Here is an 18,949-nt window from a genome sequence, read left to right on the forward strand (position 1 = left end):
GACGCCAGAACAAATAACACGCAATGGGTAGGCTTAAACAATAGGAATTTATTAGCTCATGGTTTTGAGACTGGATAGGAAGTCCCAAATCAAATTATTACCAGGGTTTGCTTTTTCCTGGGAGTATTCAGTGCCTGGTGCTGGCTTACAGCAATCTTGAGGGTTCCTTGGCTTTCCCATCACATGGGAATGTCCTCTCCTTTATCTTCCAGGTCCCCACTAACTGCCAGCTTCTGGCTGCTACCTGTGTCTTTCTCTTTATAAGTCTTCCAGTAATCTGGATTAAGGCCCACTCTAGTTCAGTTCACCACACATTAATGAAAAATCATATCTTCAAAGGGTCCTGTTACAATGAGTTCACACCCACAATGATGCAGACTAAGATTAAGAACATGTTTATTGGGGTGCATAATTCCACCTATCACAGTCCCCAAAATTCATAACCCTAGTCCAGCCAACACATCAGACAAATCCCAGGAGATGGGCCTTCTACAAAATCCCTGACCAGTATGCCTCAAAAAAGTCAAGGTCATCTAAAAACAAGGAAAGTCAGAGAAACTGTCACAGCCAAGAAGAGCCAAAGGAAATTTGATGGTTCAATGTAATGTGGAATCCTGGATGGAATATAGGAACACAAAAAGAACTCTAGGTAAAAACTAAAGAAATTTGAATAAAGGATGGGTTTTAATTATTAATGATGTATCAATATGGTTCACTAATTTTAATAAATATTCCATACTAATGTAAGATATTAATAAGGGAAACTGGGTGTGGGGTATACAGCAATTCTCTGTGCTATCTTCACAATTTTTCTGTTATAAAAAATGAAGTTTACTTTTAATAAAGGCTTACGTAGATCTGCTATTTTCAGTTATCAGATCAAAAATGTTTAAATTTTGATTTTGTATCCAGTTGGTGAGAGTGTGGACAAAGAGGACTTCTCATTGTAGGGCAGGCAGGTAGGTAGGACTGATCTCTATGGAGGGCAATTGGGTGATAAAATTTAAATGGCTAATGCCCCAGTTTTTTAACCTAGCAATTCCGTTTCTGGGAAAGTATCATAAAAATTGACTAGGGCACTAAAAAATAAGATGCACACATAATTACTTATTGTAAGAGCAAAAGATTGGAAACAATAAATTTGCTTGACTATGCATATAGTATTCTGGAGGAATACGCACAACAAAACATAACTCTCATAGCCTGTGGGAAGGAGATGGGGAGGGAAAGTGAACCCTTTCTGTAACTTATGAATTTTGATCTACACTAATGTGTCTCACACACATGTATACACACAAGCATACACATACACAACATTGATTGATTATGGAAATAGTACTCATCTTTAAAGCTCCCTTTGATCTTCTTTCAATCTTTCTTCCTAGTATTACGTTATGTAATATATTCTCCCCAAACACATCCCTAACGATGTGAATATTTAGCCCTCAAATCTCTTTATCCATATCCTCATTCACTTATTTCCTTTCTAACCCAAATTACCTCCTATGTTTGTCAAAGATGTGAAAGCAAGCCTGTCCCTCCTCTGGGAACATGATTGTCAGGGTGCCTTCAATGTTCTACTCTTTTCACCTATAAAAAAAAAGCTCACTATATCAAATGCACTTATTTAACAATAATTCATTAGTGCCCACTATTTCTAGATTTAAGATAGGGTGATAAAAATACAGTCTCTGCCTTCAGAAGTTTACTTTCTGGGGAAATGTTCAATAATTAAACAGGCATTATATTTCTAGAATCAGGTCAGCTTGATTTGAGTCCTGATTTGTAAAAGTATAAATTCTATTATCTCAGGCAGATTATTAGCCTCCCTGATCCTCAGTTTTCTGAATGGCTCTTTCTTTTTCAGGTCAAGATGTGACTTATTCATTTTTTCCAAATTATATGAAAACTATGAACAAACAGATCCAGGAATCTCAATGAACCCCAAGCAAGATAAACAACTCTCTCTCTCTCTCAGCACATCATAATTAAATTGCTTTTTAAAAAAAGCACCACAATAATGAAAAAATCTTAAAAGCAGCCAGAGAAAGAAGACACGTTATGTTCAGAGGAACAAAGTAAAGAATTACCACAAACTTCTCATCAGAAGTTTAGCAGGTTTTATAAAGATATGTTTTTATATCTTTTGACTCAGCAATTTCAGTCTTAGGAATTTGCTCAAGATAAATGAAAACATATGCTCACAAAAATACTTGCACATAAGCTTTCATAGCAGATTCATTCATAAAAGCCAAACTCTGGAAACATCCCATATGTCTATCAACAGGAAAATGGATACACAAATTATGTTGTATTTTTATAATGGAAAACTATTCATCAATAAAGAACTAACTACTGATACACGTAAAAATAGGGATGAATCTCAAAAGTAGTATGTAAGTGAAAGAATCCAGACACAAAAGAATACATCCTGTATCATTTTGTTTATAGGAAGCTCTAGAAAATAAAAACCTAATCTATATTCAGTAGCTCCTGGGGCTGGAGGTGGGTGTGGGGTTCACTGAGAAGGAGCTTAAGGGAACTTTGAGGTGATAATGGAAATGCTTTATCTTGATTGTGGTGGAATTTATGCAATTGTATAAATTTTTAAAAATTCTTAAAATGTATACTTTAAATGGTTGTATTTTATTGTATGTAAAATATACTTAAACAATTTGATTCAAAACAAGAAGATAATTTTAAAAATATACGACTTATTCAGAAAGCCTTTTCCTGACCACCTGATGATAGATCGTTGCCGCTGGTCCTGACTCTCATTGACCCTTGTTGTCTTTCTTCATAGAAGTTCAATCTCTCTTTCTCTTTTTACACAATATAATATTAGTCTTTTTTTTTTTAATCTTCATTTTATTGAGATATATTCATATACCACGCAGTCATACAAAACAAATAGTACTTTCGATTGTTCACAGTACCATTACATAGTTGTACATTCATCACCCAAATCAATCCCTGACACCTTCATTAGCACACACACAAGAATAACAAGAATAATAATTAGAGTGAAAAAGAGCAATTGAAGCAAAAAAGAACACTCGGTACGTTTGTCTGTTTGTTTCCTTCCCCTATTTTTCTACTCATCCATCCATAAACTAGACAAAGTGGAGTGTGGTCCTTATGGCTTTCCCAATCCCCTTGTCACCCCTCATAAGCTACATTTTTATACAACTGTCTTCGAGATTCATGGGTTCTGGGTTGTAGTTTGATAGTTTCAGGTATCCACCACCAGCTACCCCAATTCTTTAGAACCTAAAAAGGGTTGTCTAAAGTGTGCGTAAGAGTGCCCACCAGAGTGACCTCTCGGCTCCTTTTGGATTCTCTCTGCCACTGAAGCTTATTTCATTTCTTTCACATCCCCCTTTTGGTCAAGAAGATGTTCTCCGTCCCACAATGCCAGGTCTACATTCCTCCCCGGGAGTCATATTCCACGTTGCCAGGGAGATTCACTCCCCTGGGTGTCTGATCCCACATAGGGGGGAGGGCAGTGATTTCACCTTTCAAGTTGGCTTAGCTAGAGAGACAGGGCCACATCTGAGCAACAAAGAGGCATTCGGGAGGAGGCTCTTAGGCACAACCATAGGGAGGCCTAGCCTCTCCTTTGCAGCAACCGTCTTCCCAAGGGTAAAACCTGTGGTAGAGGGCACAACCCATCAAACCACCAGTCCCCTATGTCTGTGGTCATGTTAGCAACCATGGAGGTGGGGTAGGCGAATACCCCTGCATTCTCCACAGGCTCCTCAAGGGGGCACTGCATCTTTTTTTTTTCCTTGTTTTTTTTTTTTTTTTAACTTTCCCTTCTTTTTTAAATCAACTGTGTGAAAAAAAAGTTAAAAAGAAAACAAACATACAATAAAAGAACATTTCAAAGAGACCATAACAAGGGAGTAAGAAAAAGACAACTAACCTAAGATAACTGCTAAACTTCCAACATGTTCCTACTTTACCCCAAGAAAGTTACCTAATATAGCAACATTTCTGTGAACTTGCTCCTACTATATCCATCAGAAATTAACAGACCATAGTCATTACTGGGCATCCCCAGAACGTTAAATAGCTTATCTGTTCTTCTTGGATTATTGTTCCCCCTTCCTTAATTGCTCTCTATTGCTAGTTCCCCTACATTCTACATTATAAGCCATTTGTTTTACATTTTTCAAAGTTCACATTAGTGGTAGCATATAATATTTCTCTTTTTGTGCCTGGCTTATTTCGCTTAGCATTATGTCTTCAAGGTTCATCCATGTTGTCATATGTTTCACGAGATCGTTCCTTCTTACTGCCGCGTAGTATTCCATCGTGTGTATATACCACATTTTATTTATCCACTCATCTGTTGAAGGACATTTGGGTTGTTTCCATCTCTTGGCAATTGTGAATAATGCTGCTATGAACATTGGCGTGCAGATATCTGTTCGTGTCACTGCTTTCCGATCTTCCGGGTATATACCGAGAAGTGCAATCGCTGGATCGAATGGTAACTCTATATCTAGTTTTCTAAGGAACTGCCAGACTGACTTCCAGAGTGGCTGAACCATTATACAGTCCCACCAACAGTGAATAAGAGTTCCAATTTCTCCACATCCCCTCCAGCATTTGTAGTTTCCTGTTTGTTTAATGGCAGCCATTCTAACCGGTGTTAGATGGTATCTCATTGTGGTCTTAATTTGCATCTCTCTAATAGCTAGTGAAGCTGAACATTTTTTCATGTGTTTCTTGGCCATTTGTATTTCCTCTTCAGAGAACTGTCTTTTCATATCTTTTGCCCATTTTATAATTGGTCCGACTGTACTATTGTCATTGAGCTGTAGGATTTCTTTATATATGCAAGATATCAGTCTTTTGTCAGATACATGGTTTCCAAAAATTTTTTCCCATTGAGTTGGCTGCCTCTTTACCTTTTTGAGAAATTCCTTTGAGGTGCAGAAACTTCTAAGCTTGAGGAGTTCCCATTTATCTATTTTCTCTTTTGTTGCTTGTGCTTTGGATGTAAAGTCTAAGAAGTGGCCGCCTAATACAAGGTCTTGAAGATGTTTTCCTACATTATCTTCTAGGAGTTTTATGGTACTTTCTTTTATATTGAGATCTTTGGTCCATTTTGAGTTAATTTTTGTGTAGGGGGTGAGGTAGGGGTCCTCTTTCATTCTTTTGGATATGGATATCCAACACTCCCAGCCCCATTTGTTGAAAAGACCATTATGACTCAGTTCAGTGACTTTGGGGGCCTTATCAAAGATCACTCGGCCATAGATCTGAGGGTCTATCTCTGAATTCTCAATTTGATTCCATTGATCTATATGTCTGTCTTTGTGCCAGTACCATGCTGTTTTGGCAACTGTGGCTTTATAATAAGCTTCAAAGTCAGGGAGTGTAAGTCCTCCCACTTCGTTTTTCTTTTTTAGAGTGTCTTTAGCAATTCAAGGCATCTTCCCTTTCCAAATAAATTTGATAACTAGCTTTTCCAAGTCTGCAAAGTAGGTTGTTGGAATTTTGATTGGGATTGCATTGAATCTGTAGATGAGTTTGGGTAGAATTGACATCTTAATGACATTTAGTCTTCCTATCCATGAACATGGAATATTTTTCCATCTTTTAAGGTCCCCTTCTATTTCTTTTAGTAGAGTTATGTAGTTTTCTTTGTATAGGTCTTTTACATCTTTGGTTAAGTTTATTCCTAGGTACTTGATTTTTTTAGTTGCTATTGAAAATGGTATCTTTTTCTTGAGTGTCTCTTCAGTTTGTTCATTTCTAGCATATAGAAACATTACTGACTTATGTGCATTAACCTTGTATCCCGCTACTTTGCTAAATTTGTTTATTAGCTCTAGTAGCTGTATCGTCGATTTCTCAGGGTTTTCTAGATATAAGATCATATCATCTGCAAACAATGACAGTTTTACTTCTTCTTTTCCAATTTGGATGCCTTTTATTTCTTTGTCTTGCCAGATTGCCCTGGCTAGCACTTCCAGCACAATGTTGAATAACAGTGGTGATAGTGGGCATCCTTGTCTTGTTCCTGATCTTAGAGGGAAGGCTTTCAGTCTCTCACCATTGAGTACGATGCTGGCTGTGGGTTTTTCATATATGCTCTTTATCATGTTGAGGAAGTTTCCTTCAATTCCTACCTTTTGAAGTGTTTTTATCAAAAAGGGGTGTTGGATTTTGTCAAATGCTTTTTCAGCATCTATTGAGATGATCAATTGATTTTTCCCTTTTGACTTGTTAATGTGTTGTAATACATTGATTGATTTTCTTATGTTGAACCATCCTTGCATGCCTGGAATAAACCCCACTTGGTCATGGTGTATGATTTTTTTAATGTGTCTTTGGATTCGATTTGCAAGTATTTTGTTGAGGAGTTTTGCATCTATATTCATTAGGGAGATTGGCCGGTAGTTTTCCTTTTTTGTAACATCTTTGCCTGGTTTTGGTATTAGATTGATGTTAGCTTCATAAAATGAGTTAGGTAGTGTTCCATTTTCTTCAATGTTTTGAAAGAGTTTGAGTAAGATTGGTGTCAGTTCTTTCTGGAAAGTTTGGTAGAATTCCCCTGTGAAGCCATCTGGCCCTGGGCATTTATTTGTGGGAAGATTTTTGATGACTGATTGGATCTCTTTGCTTGTGATGGGTTGGTTGAGGTCTTCTATTTCTTCTCTCGTCAGTCTAGGTTGTTCATATGTTTCCAGGAAATTGTCCATTTCCTCTACATTATCCAGTTTGTTGCCATACAGTTGTTCATAGTATCCTCTTATAATTTTTTTAATTTCTTCAGGATCTGCAGTTATGTCACCTTTTTCATTCATTATTTTGTTTATATGGGTCTTCTCTCTTTTTGATTTTGTCAGTCTAGCTAGGGGCTTGTCAATCTTGTTGATCTTCTCAAAGAAGCAACTTTTGGTGATATTTATCCTCTCTATTGTTTTTTTGTTCTCTATGTCATTTATTTCTGCTTTAATCCTTGTTATTTCTTTTCTTGTACTTGGTTTAGGATTGGTTTGCTGTTCATTTTCTAGCTTCTTCAGTTGATCCATTAGTTCTTTGATTTTGGCTCTTTCTTCCTTTTTAATATATGCGTTTAGTGCTATAAATTTCCCCCTTAGCACTGCTTTTGCTGCATCCCATAGGTTTTGGTAAGTTGTGTTCTCATTTTCATTCGTCTCTATATATTTAGCAATTTCTCTTGCTATTTCTTCTTTAACCCACTGATTGTTTAGGAGTGTGTTGTATAACCTCCAGGTATTTGTGAATTTTCTAAGTCTCTGATGGTTATTGACTTCTAATTGTATTCCATTGTGGTCAGAGAATGTGCTTTGAATAATTTCAATCTTTTTAAATTTATTGAGGCTTGTTTTATGTCCCAGCATATGATCTATTCTGGAGAAAGTTCCATGAGCACTAGAAAAGTATGTGTATCCTGGTGATTTGGGATGTAATGTCCTGTATATGTCTGTTAAATCTAATTCATTTATCAGATTGTTTAGGTTTTCAATTTCCTTATTGGTCTTCTGTCTGGTTGATCTATCTATAGGAGAGAGTGATGTGTTGAAGTCTCCCACAATTATTGTGGAAACATCGATTGCTTCCTTTAGTTTTGCCAGTGTTTCTCTCATGTATTTTGTGGCACCTTGGTTGGGTGCATAGTCATTTACGATTGTTATTTCTTCTTGCTGAATTGCCCCTTTTATTAGTACGTAGTGGCCTTCTTTGTCTCTCAAAACATCCCTGCATTTGAAGTCTATTTTATCTGAGATTAATATTGCTACACCTGCTTTCTTTTGGCTGTAGCTTGCATGAAATATTTTTTTCCATCCTTTCACTTTCAGTTTCTTTGTGTCCCTGTGTCTAAGATGAGTCTCTTGTATGCAACATATTGATGGTTCATTTTTTTGATCCATTCTGCGAATCTATATCTTTTAATTGGGGAGTTTAATCCATTTACATTCAACGTTATAACCATGAAAGCATTTCTTGAATCAGCCATCTTATCCTTTGGTTTATGTTTGTCATATTTTTCCCCTCTGTCTATTAATATCCTTTATTGTACCCATACCAAATCTCTTTAGTACTGAACCTTTCTCCTAGTCTCTCTGTCCTTTCTTTGTTTCTCTGTCTGTAGGGCTCCCTTGAGTATCTCCAGTAGGGTAGGTCTCTTGTTAGCAAATTCTATCAGCATTTGTTTGTCTGTGAAAAATTTAAGCTCTCCCTCAAATTTGAAGGAGAGCTTTGCTGGATAAAGTATTCTTGGCTGGAAATTTTTCTCACTCAGAATTTTAAATATATCGTGCCACTGCCTTCTTGCCTCCATGGTGGCTGCTGAGTAGTCACTACTTAGTCTTATGCTGTTTCCTTTGTATGTGGTGAATTGCTTTTCTCTTGCTGCTTTCAGAACTTGCTCCTTCTCTTCTGTGTTTGACAGTGTGATCAGTATATGTCTCGGAGTGGGTTTATTTGGATTTATTCTATTTGGAGTTCGCTGAGCATTTATGATTTGTGTATTTATGTTGTTTTGAAGATTTGGGAAGTTTTCCCCAACAATTTCTTTGAATACTCTTCCTAGACCTTTACCCTTTTCTTCCCCTTCTAGGACACCAATGAGTCTTATATTTGTACGTTTCATATTATCTATCATATCCCTGAGGTCCATTTCGATTTTTTCAATTTTTTTCCCCATTCTTTCTTTTATGCTTTCATTTTCCATTCTGTCATCTTCCAGGTCACTGATTCGTTGTTCAACTTCCTCTAGTCTTGTACTATGAGTGTCCAGAATCTTTTTAATTTGGTCAACAATTTCTTTAATTTCCATAAGATCATCCATTTTTTTATTTAGTCTTGCAATGTCTTCTTTATGCTCTTCTAGGGTCTTCTTGATTTCCTTTATCTCCCGTACTATGGTCTCATTGTTCATCTTTAGTTCTTTGAGTAGCTGCTCTAGGTGCTGTGTCTCTTCTGGTCTTTTGATTTGGGTGCTTGGGCTTGGGTTATCCATATCGTCTGGTTTTTTCATATGCTTTATAATTTTCTGTTGTTTTTGGCCTCGTGGCATTTGCTGAACTTGATAGGGTTCTTTTAGGATTTGTAGACCAATTGAAGTCCTTATCTCTAATTTATCAGATCTACAGCTTCGTGGAGTACACTTTCTCTAACTAACCAGCAGGTGGCGTCCACGAGCCACCTGTTCTCCACAAACCAGTTCTCCCCTGCTTAGCCTTTTTGGTGAGTGGGGGAGTGAGTCTTGTGGGGTCTAATTGGTGTACCAAGGTTGCGTGTGTAGTTGGTGTTGCCTGCCCTGTATACGGGGCGTGTTTCTGGGCAGTCAGGGAGGGGGGGGTGGCTCTAACAATCCAATCTCCCTGGTGATCCTAGAGTTTTAAAGCTGCTGCAATAGTCTAATCCTTCAGTTCAGTCCTGCCACAGTTTGTCTCTGCCACTGACCCACAAGTCCTTGTTATTGGCGTATGGCTCCTGTGACTTGCAAGTGGGCCTCTCTTCCAGGCCGTGCACCCCGGGTCCTCTGTTGAGGGATGACTGTGCTATGTCACAGGTGAGTGCCGTCCCCCCTTGGCAGTTCTGGGCTGCTGGGCTGTGTAGGGAGGCTCCCAGTCTGCTGAAATGATGGCTGAATGGGGCTTTGTTAATTCACACTGCTCTACCTTCCCCACTCTGGGACAATCAGCTGAGGTTGCAGGGAAGGCTAATGTCCACGCCCAGTTTTGTGGTGTGTGCCTGTTATTTGAAGCACTTCCGTCACACTGGGTTGTCTGGCGCAGTTCTGGGCTATGGGGCTGGTGATGGGCAGGAGTGTTTCCTGTCCACCAGGATGATGGCTGTGAGCAGACACCCCCCTTTTCTTGGGAAGTTGTGGTGTTTAGCGAATTTTCTCAGCCACTGGATTATTGCGTTTTGTCTCAGAGCTGTCCTAGTTCTGCTCTTGACTTGACCTGCCCAAATAGCAAGTCTTTGAAGCTTTCTGTATTGGGCTTCTTAGAGTAATTGTTTTAGAAAAAGAAAAAAGGATTAAAAAAACAAAGAAACAAACAAACAAAAAGAAACGGGCCCTCCTCAGAGATCTAATGGGTTATTGAAATGCTAAGAGACAAAGCAACCAGGGCCATTAAGGAAAGGTCCACAGGGCAGAGAGATCAGCTTTTCTTCGGGATTTGCATATGCGCCTCAGGGCCCTTCCCCTTTCTATGTTCACCAGAACTCCAAAAATCCTTCGCTTTTATTTTGGAGTTTTTCGTGTTGTTTTTTTTTCTATGCCTGTCTCCTCTCTGCTGGGCTGGCTGCTCTCAGATTCTCTGGTGTCTGGTCTCAGTCTATCTATGGTTGGAGTTTGGATCAGTAGAATGAGTTTCCGATAAGGGCTGCCACTGCAGTTCTCCGTTCTCCTTCCCGGAGCTGACAGCCCCTCCTCCCCCGGGACTGAGCCTGGCAGGGAGGGGCGCGGGTCCCCTGGCCGCAAAAACTTACAGATTTCGCTGATCTCAGCAGTTCCACGTTTTCATGAGTGTTGTATGAAGTATGCCCAAAGTCAGATTGCTCTGTGGTGTCCAGTCCACGCAGTTCCTGGCTTTCTACCTACTTTCCTGGAGGAGTAACTAAAACATACAGCTCACCAGTCTGCCATCTTGCCCCCCAATCAATATTAGTCTTTGAGTTCTGTAAGGGCATGACCATGTTTGTTTTTTTCTCCAGGCACACCCAGCTCCTAACAAGAACCCTAGAACATAGAAGGCCCTAAGAGACACAAACTATTCTTATTTTTACCCTGATATCCAGGGTTAAGCCTGAACAGACTCATTCACTCTTGTCCCTCCTTTGATTGAAACAGTCTCAGCCCTCTCATCTGTCCTGTCTGCACTGTTGTCTTTGATTTGTCTGTGGTCCGACATACATTGTTAGCATAGACAGCATCTCTGTCAGTTTGTGCCTTCATAAATGTACACAGAATCTGGTCCCTGAAGACTGCTTACCACACACTGAATAAACAGGAAAAAATTATGACCAATTGCAGGTGACTTCATTTTAGTGGTTTTTCAGGCCCCTAAAAAAGTCTCTTGCAATGGGATTCTGTCACTCTGTCAACCATCTTCACTACAGAGTCCTAATCACTGATTCTATTTTGTCGATTACACAGATTCATTCATTCCTTCATCTTGGGTTACATGGTCTGAAAGCACAGCTCTCTTTTTCTAATAGCTGAAGGCAAACCTGAAATTGTAACTATAAATCAATAGCAGCTTCTAGCTGTACTCATTGATTTTGAGGGGAAGAGAGATAGGTTGATTTGCGTACTGCATAGGAAAGAATGGAATTAATAGAATTTGTAATCAAGAAAGAATGGCAGGTGGAAATAGATAATAAATAACATATAGCCAGGTTGGTTTTCTTTGGGTTATGGAATTAGACCCCTTAGCTGTTTCAAAGACTGAGGATATTTGTGCTTTTTAATCTTTTTCTGATCTCTGGGCCAAGTGTTTGGGCAAGAAATGTTCACACTAGAAGACAACTCATTAGTGATACTTTTAGATGATAGACCTCACAGCATTTTGCCATAAGTATATTTTGTCGTGAGAGCCCAACTAAGCACTCTACTTTGAAAGCTTTCAAATGACAATTGACCTTTCTACTCTATTCTCCCTGAAAATTTTGGCTTCCTCTAAAATAGACCGACTTTTGGACAACTTTGCCATTAGCCTTCAATAGCCTGAGTTTGGAGTGGCCTCATTTTAATTCCACAAAATATTTTGCAGTCACAAACACTCAGATTCTCAAGCTTTCAGAGATTTAAATGTAAGCAATAAAAGTGTAAACAGTGAGATAAAGTGCTTATTTGGGACCAAAGCATCTTCCTTATGCTGGCATCCCACTCCCCACCCTGGGAGCTGAGGATAGATACAGGTAATTATAGGCAGCTAGGTTTAAAAAAAAAAAAACAGGTATGGTATAGAAGTATTTCTAGAGAATGGAAACAAGAAGTCATTTGTTTTGTTCAAGGATTAGATATAAGTACAAATGCACAAGAGGAGCAAAGTAGTTCCAGAGACCAGAGCTGAAAACATAATAATGGCATGCACTGGCATCCCCCCCACTTTGTGTGATCTAGGGGATGCTGAGAGGTTCACTAGCTTACTCAGGGGCAGATTTACCACCTTTCAAGGTAGCCTAAATTGGGTCTTTGCATTTAATATAAGTGAGCCAATAATTTAACTCAAGAATCTAGAAAAAAGAGCAACTAAATAAGTCCAAAGAGTTAAGGAGGAAGGGAAAAAAAAAAAGATAAAAACAGTAATTAAGGAACAGAAAACAGCAATGCCGAGAATTTTCAATGACAGAAGTTGGTTTTAGTGAGCTTGTTGCAGTAGATTGAATTGGTTTTAGTTAACTTGTTGCGGTAGATTGAATTATGTACCCCAATATTAATCACCATCCCTGTGCATATGTAAGTATGTAAATAGGGCCTTTTGAAGATGTTATTTTTAGTTAAGATGTGGCCCCGATGAACCAGATGGGTCTTAATCTGGATAATGAAAAGCCACAGAAAAACCTGAAAGTCACAGAAGATAGAAAGGAGAGAACACTGTCATGACACATGACAGTGAAAGGAGGCAGAGAAAAAAGCCAAGGAATCCCCAGGATTGCCAGCAGCCAGCTGGGGAGAAAGCAGCTTTGCCAATGTCTTTTTTTTTTTTTTTTTTTTTTTTTTTTTTTTTACTTAAAAACCATTTTTTATTCAAGTGTCTTACAACAACCCTGTGAAATGAGTTCTATTATTATCCCCATTTTAAGATGGAAAAAAATACACAGAAAAGTTATGTAACTTAACTACTATCATATCACATCAGTCTTTAAAATAGTAAAATTATATAATTATATATAATTCTATAAATGTGATAAAAATGAACCAAAGTTCTCTCCAAATAAAACTCTAAAGTTCTAAAACATGCATAATACAGGATTCTGAAGAAGACTCACTTCTTTAAGTAAGAAAAGTACAATCCCTTAAGCTTATATCAGACATAAGTAACAAACTCGCACTAATTTTGTAAAACTGCTTGACTGACTTTATCATAAACAGTATTACAGAAGAATTTTGCATACAATTTATTAAAAATAACATTTGGAATACTTATTTTTGACTGGGCAATAATGAAACTATTAAAAAAACTGGTTATTGAATAATTTACTCAGTGTTGATCATTAAAAAGAATTGTTATTATCTGTCTTTGGGAATTCAGGATAGGCACATTACTGGCAATCATAAACATTAGAAATATTTTAAAAGCCAATATGATTAATATACATACAATGTTCATTAGCTGAAATCTTCCATAAAATGTGATCTGGATTTTTGTTAGCTTTAATTATAATTTTGTTTTATCATTTCAAAATTTAAATGGTTTAGCCTATTTCTACATTTTTAAAAAACTATAATCTTCAAATATTAAAAAATAACTTTACAAACACATAGATATGACTAGCCATCTCATCTGAAAAGTTATAAAATAGTTATCCCTTGATAGCTTTCAAGATCCCCTTTATTCCAAAGCTTATTTCAAAAACCATCACTGTTTTGCATTTATAAACTGTATCCTTACATTAAAGATATGAACTGTAAATGTGCTATTATATATTAAATATCCACATCCCAATTTTAATTCATCATTCCTTTTGTTAAGATAGAATATTGCTTCTGGTAAAACCCTAACAGTTTCAATGACAGAATTAAAGGTTCTTTGTTGAGAACTTAATGAAACAATCACCAAAATATTTGAAACACTAAAGTTAAAATTACATTGATTTTAAGAAAAGCCAAGAATACATATGCTTACACAAAACCAAAAGGAAATAATTCACTTTATAAGAGAAGAAAAGTGATAGCTTTTACAAATATTTTGTTTCTCCAATCCACATGGACATTTTAAAGACTGAAAGGAGAGAAATTGAGAGTGAAAGAGAAAGAGAAAGGGAAAGCAAAAAGGGAAAGGAAAGGGGTGGGGGTAAGAGGGAGGGGGAGGGGGAGGAGAAGCGAGAGCTGGAGTGGGGGGGAGTGGGAGGGAAAAGGGAAGGGAAAGGGGGAGGGAAAAGGGAAAGGGGAGAGGGAACAAGAGGGGGAGGGGGAAGGGAATGGGGAGGGGGAGGGGAGGGGAGGGGAGGGGGAGGGGAAGAAGTGGGAGATGCCACTTGGCACTGCAGAGACCAAAAACTTCTAAGAGTAGAAATACATTCCAAAATAATTTTTGAAACTTAAATTTCACCAACAGCATAAAAAGGAAATATAAATTCAGTGCAGGATTTCTATATGGAATCAAATCTAGAAACTAAACTTCACCAAAATGGAATTGTATTGATAGTTAATGCCTGGTTGGAATAGTCCCTTTGCATGAGGAAGAAAGGTCATTTTGCAAGAATAAAACAATATCAAGAGTGCAGTATATACATGTGTGTATATATATATATATAGTATATAGTTTTCAAGCACCACACAATCAATTAATTGGTTAGTTGAAGATAATGTTAAAGCAAGTTCCCTGCAATCTTCTAGTAGATTATACTTCAAGAAGTCTATAAAATAGACTTGAATTAATTAAATTTTATTGCACTATAAACTGACTGCTGTCATTATATCCAAATGTAAATGTAAACAACAGTGTAGATTTCCTTAATTTTTCTATCTGTAGATCTCTTTGGGTCAAAGACAAGGAAGCAAAAACTATGTAAAAATTGGAAAATTTGTATACTTATTTACAACGTCTTTGTGTAAATATGCATTTGGCCAAAGAGCTTCCATCAAAATAAGGGGTGGGAGAAGAAACCCCCAAAATAGCATCTTTTAGTTTTAAAAAATCCTGGCTTGTAACTGTAAAAAAAAAAGTGATAAGCCACTTGCTTTTGTAGACTTATTAGATAGAACACGCTTATCTCTTTATGCATGCTTCTGCTAATGTCCTAAATTTGGGTTCCAAATGATCCAAAAAATTCAAGCCCATCTTCTTGTTGTTCACTGCAACAACCTACAGAACCAGCCACAGATCCTTTTCCTTCATAGTTATACGAATGGACGTAGTCTTGCGTATGCTTATGATCAACATCCTGATTACACAGCTGAACTTCACCAAGACGAGGCTGAGTGAAACTATGCCACTCCGAGTAAGCGTATCTGCAGTTGTCCGTCTCCACGTGTCCTCCCCGGCAGGAATCCAGGGTGTGGTGATGCCGCATGGTCTGGTGTCCTCCTTTCACCATTTCAATGGTCTCCTGCCCTCCAGTCTTGACTCCTGATCCCATAGTGCCACCAATACCCTGGGCAGAACTGCCCACAGCATGGGTTGTAAAGTCATTTGTGGAACACACTTTATCATCTCCAGGAGCTTCGGTGTTTGATACAATTAAGTTCTGCTGGGCTAAATCATCAGGAAATACTTTTGGTTGTTTGGCTGTCTGAGAAACCCCACAGACTAAAGTAAACAGGATACAAAACAGCAATGCTACGCCCAATAATAAGGCAAGGATGGCCCATTTTCCAAATATTACTTCTCCATTGCCAGACCTTGCACCTGGATGAGGTGTGCAGTCATTTTCGGTGATGCAGTCACATAGATTAACAGTTAATAAAGTGACTTGAGACTGGCCAAGTCTGTCTGTAACTCTGACAGGTACTGGATATGGTCCAAATGGAAGATCATTCTGATAGGAAAGACGTGCTGCCGTATCATTCAGTCTTGCCAGTCTCCACATTCTCTGTATGTCTGGATTGGAAACGCTCTCCAATCTAAAGTCAAAGGGTGGGCCATTTGTAGGTTCATCAGGATCGACAGCCACAATCTCCACAGATGACATGGTGGTTCTGCAGATTATTATTGTCTGTCTCGGTATGAATGGGCCGTTATCATTAACATCTTCAAGTAAAATTCCCAGGGTACCAGTACATGTTCTCCCAGCTCCATCTGATGCGAGGATTGTAATATTATATATACCATTACTGATAGTCTCTGCTTCTCTATCCAGGCTTCTGAGTAATGTGATTGATCCTGAATTTTCATCAACAGTGACCCACTCTCTTGGGTCATTTAATTTCCTATACCTTATGCCACTGCTACTTCTTGTTTCTGAGTTGTATGCTCTATATCCATTATTTCTTGTTCCCACTGGGACATTTTCTCTAATTCGAACAGTCTGTACTGGAGGGCTACACTCGGGGCCCTCATCCACATTTTTTACATTCACAGTAATTGTCGCCATGCTTATGGCTGATCTTGAACTGGACTCTCTGGAATATGGAGCTTCATTAACTACACCAATTTGCAGGGTCACCTGTTGCCTTTCTTCATAATTCAGAGGCTTAACCACACACAGAACTCCTTCATTGGTTTTAGTATCTGTGAAAATTTTAAAATTTCTGTTTTCATTGCCCTTTAAAATGGTATAGTTGGCTCTCCAATTAGGAGTATTAACTAAATCCTTATCCTCAACAGTAACACGTAAGATTTCCACATCAACTGTATTTTCTTCCACTGATGTCACATAAGAAGAACGGGTAAATGTTGGCAGGTTGTCATTCGCATCTTCGATATGTATGATGCATGTTGAAGTTGTATGCAAACCAAAATACTGGCCATCCATGTCTTGTACTTTTATTTTCAACTGGTATTTATCAATTACCTCTCTGTCTATCTGAGTCGATGACACGGTGAGCACACCTGTGGTAGGATGCACGGAAAACGGGGTGGGCGGTGCTGGCACCTGCTCAATGATGGAGTACCTCAGGCGTGTGTGCATCGTATCGGGCTCATCTTTGTCAGTTGCACACACCTGACCCAAGGTAGAACCAACTCTGCAGTTTTCAGAAATGGTAAAAATGTAAGTTGTTTCTGTAAAAATTGGGTAGTTATCATTTTCATCCTCAATTTTAATTAATAAGCTCAGTGGAAGTTCTGGAGTATACCCATCTGGAGTTGTTGCAAAGGCAATTAGCTCAAAAGATTCATACTGCTCACGATCTACAGGATGAGTACAATACAGGTTTCCAGTATCTCTTTCTACATAAAATAAATTTAGAGGCTCTTGGTCAACTCCAGGTCCTCTTATGGAATAGTATATGGTATAGTTTTGTGCTGTGTCAGATTGAACCTGTTGGAGGAAAAGTGGAAAAGGCCCCAAAGAATTCTCCAGCATTGAACAAGGAATAGGAGCCCATCTTCTCTTGGAACGTCGGAGTGCTTTTTCTTTAGAATGCCTCTTCTTTAGTACCTTTGTTTGATGCTTTAAAAGGACAACTATTTTCTTTTCTTCTTGGTTCTCAGTGTTGGAAAGTAATACGGTAAAATTTCTCTTCTCTGAAGGCAAAACAATAGCATTTGTTGTATAAATTGAACCATCTTCTAGAAGTCGGAAATCAGGGTCACTTGAATGAATTTGACTTGCAGATTTAAAGCACTCTTTCAGGTTAACTCTACCAACAAATTTCTCAGCATCTAGCTTGGAAGGAACATGAAGTATCACATTTTTGCAAGCATCACAGGCAAACATTAAGATCGTGAGGGTCAGCACAAGCCGGCAGAGGGCTCCGCTCGGGGAGCTTAAGGGTCCGACTGCCGCCATGGAGCGGGCTCCCAGGGCAGGTCGCCGGCCGAGGCACGGGAATGCCCGGGTGGGAAGGGGGCTCGGCGGGAGAAGGGCCGCGACCGGGCACTAGCTGGAAAGGTCAGCAGAGGAGTGCACGGCGGAGGTGGTGGAGCGGCGTGAGAGCGCTTTTCTTCTCTGTTTTTTCTGAAGCTCCGGCCCGTCTCCCAAGGGGCTTTTCCTTGGACCGGGGGTGGGGCTCCAGGCGCGTCCGAAAGGCTGTGAACGGCCCCTCCTTGGTATTTTCTCAAGTCTTCATCTCTTTAAGAATGCAGCAGCTGGGCACTCCCTCTCGCCGCCACCCTTTTTACCTGTGCTAGGTGTTTCTCATCAGCGGACGCCACCTATATTCCCCATGTCCCTACTCCCCGCCCCGGTGTCCTCCTGGAAGGATTAGGAGCCCGCCCTGCCCGGCAGAAGCCCTGACTGTACAAAAGCGCCAATGTCTTGATTTACGTCTTCTTCTAACCTCAAATCCATGAGCCAATAAGTTCCCATTACTTAAACCAACCTATCATGTTGTATTTGTCATAGCAGACTGGCAAAGTAAGACGGGTGCTAGATCTCCTTTCAGTGAAGGAGAGTGTTGTCCGGAGGCAGCCTCCAGCTGGCAGCTCCTGAGAGACACCATCAGTTGCAGAGGAGTGCCATTGCCCAAGGCCACAGGCTTCCCCGAGCTGCCCACATCCAGTGACTGAGTCAGCCTGGAGTTTAAGGCACAGCCCTTTGACCTGAGGTGAGATAACTCTGACATTTTACCTCCAGAGCCCCCGTTCTGGGGTCGACTAAGCCTCTATTTCAGGCCTGCATCAGTCTGATTTTTCCCTCTCTGCAATTCTGCTTTCTTCCTCTCCTTTCTATTGATATTGATCCAAAGGTATTGATCTGGCATCGTGTACTCTATATTCTATCTCAGAGTCTGCTTCCTGAAGAAACCAACCTGGGTGTTATTCTTTGGAAAGATTAATGAAATGAATAAATCTTTGACAAGAATTAACAATAAAATGAGAAAAATCAAATAAAATATACAACCTAAAGGAGAAAGTCACTACTGACACAGAAGACTTAAATAATGGGCAATAACTTTGAAAACTTGAAGGAAATTTCTGGAAAAATATAAGATGAAACAATTGGCATAAAAAGAAAAACAAAACTTGAATAAATCAATAATAACTGCATAAATTGAAATGACAATCACATAGTCCCATACAAATCTTTGCCTAGACATTTTTAAGTGTGAACACCACAAACTTTCCAGTACTAAGTAATTTCCTTATATTACCTTTTTTTTTTCCAGAAAACGGAAAGG

At 39.0% G+C, this 18,949-nt stretch overlaps 1 protein-coding gene across 1 annotated transcript; it reads right to left on the reverse strand.

The window, feature by feature from the left end:
- Positions 1-14,800: 14,800 nt before the first annotated feature.
- LOC119535384 (desmocollin-2-like) lies at positions 14,801-17,692 on the reverse strand. The gene has a single exon (XM_037837783.1). It carries the CDS (start codon positions 17,617-17,619, stop codon positions 14,968-14,970), a length of 2,652 nt encoding a protein of 883 aa, XP_037693711.1. The 5' UTR covers positions 17,620-17,692; the 3' UTR covers positions 14,801-14,967.
- Between the last annotated feature and the right edge of the window lie 1,257 nt (positions 17,693-18,949).

Source organism: Choloepus didactylus, chromosome 1 (assembly GCF_015220235.1).
Source record: "Choloepus didactylus isolate mChoDid1 chromosome 1, mChoDid1.pri, whole genome shotgun sequence".
Lineage (NCBI taxonomy): Eukaryota > Metazoa > Chordata > Mammalia > Pilosa > Megalonychidae > Choloepus > Choloepus didactylus.

Coding starts and splice junctions, on each gene's coding strand:
- LOC119535384 (XM_037837783.1), bottom strand. CDS start 17,619: ATGGCGGCAGTCGGACCCTTAAGCTCCCCGAGCGGAGCCCTCTGCCGG.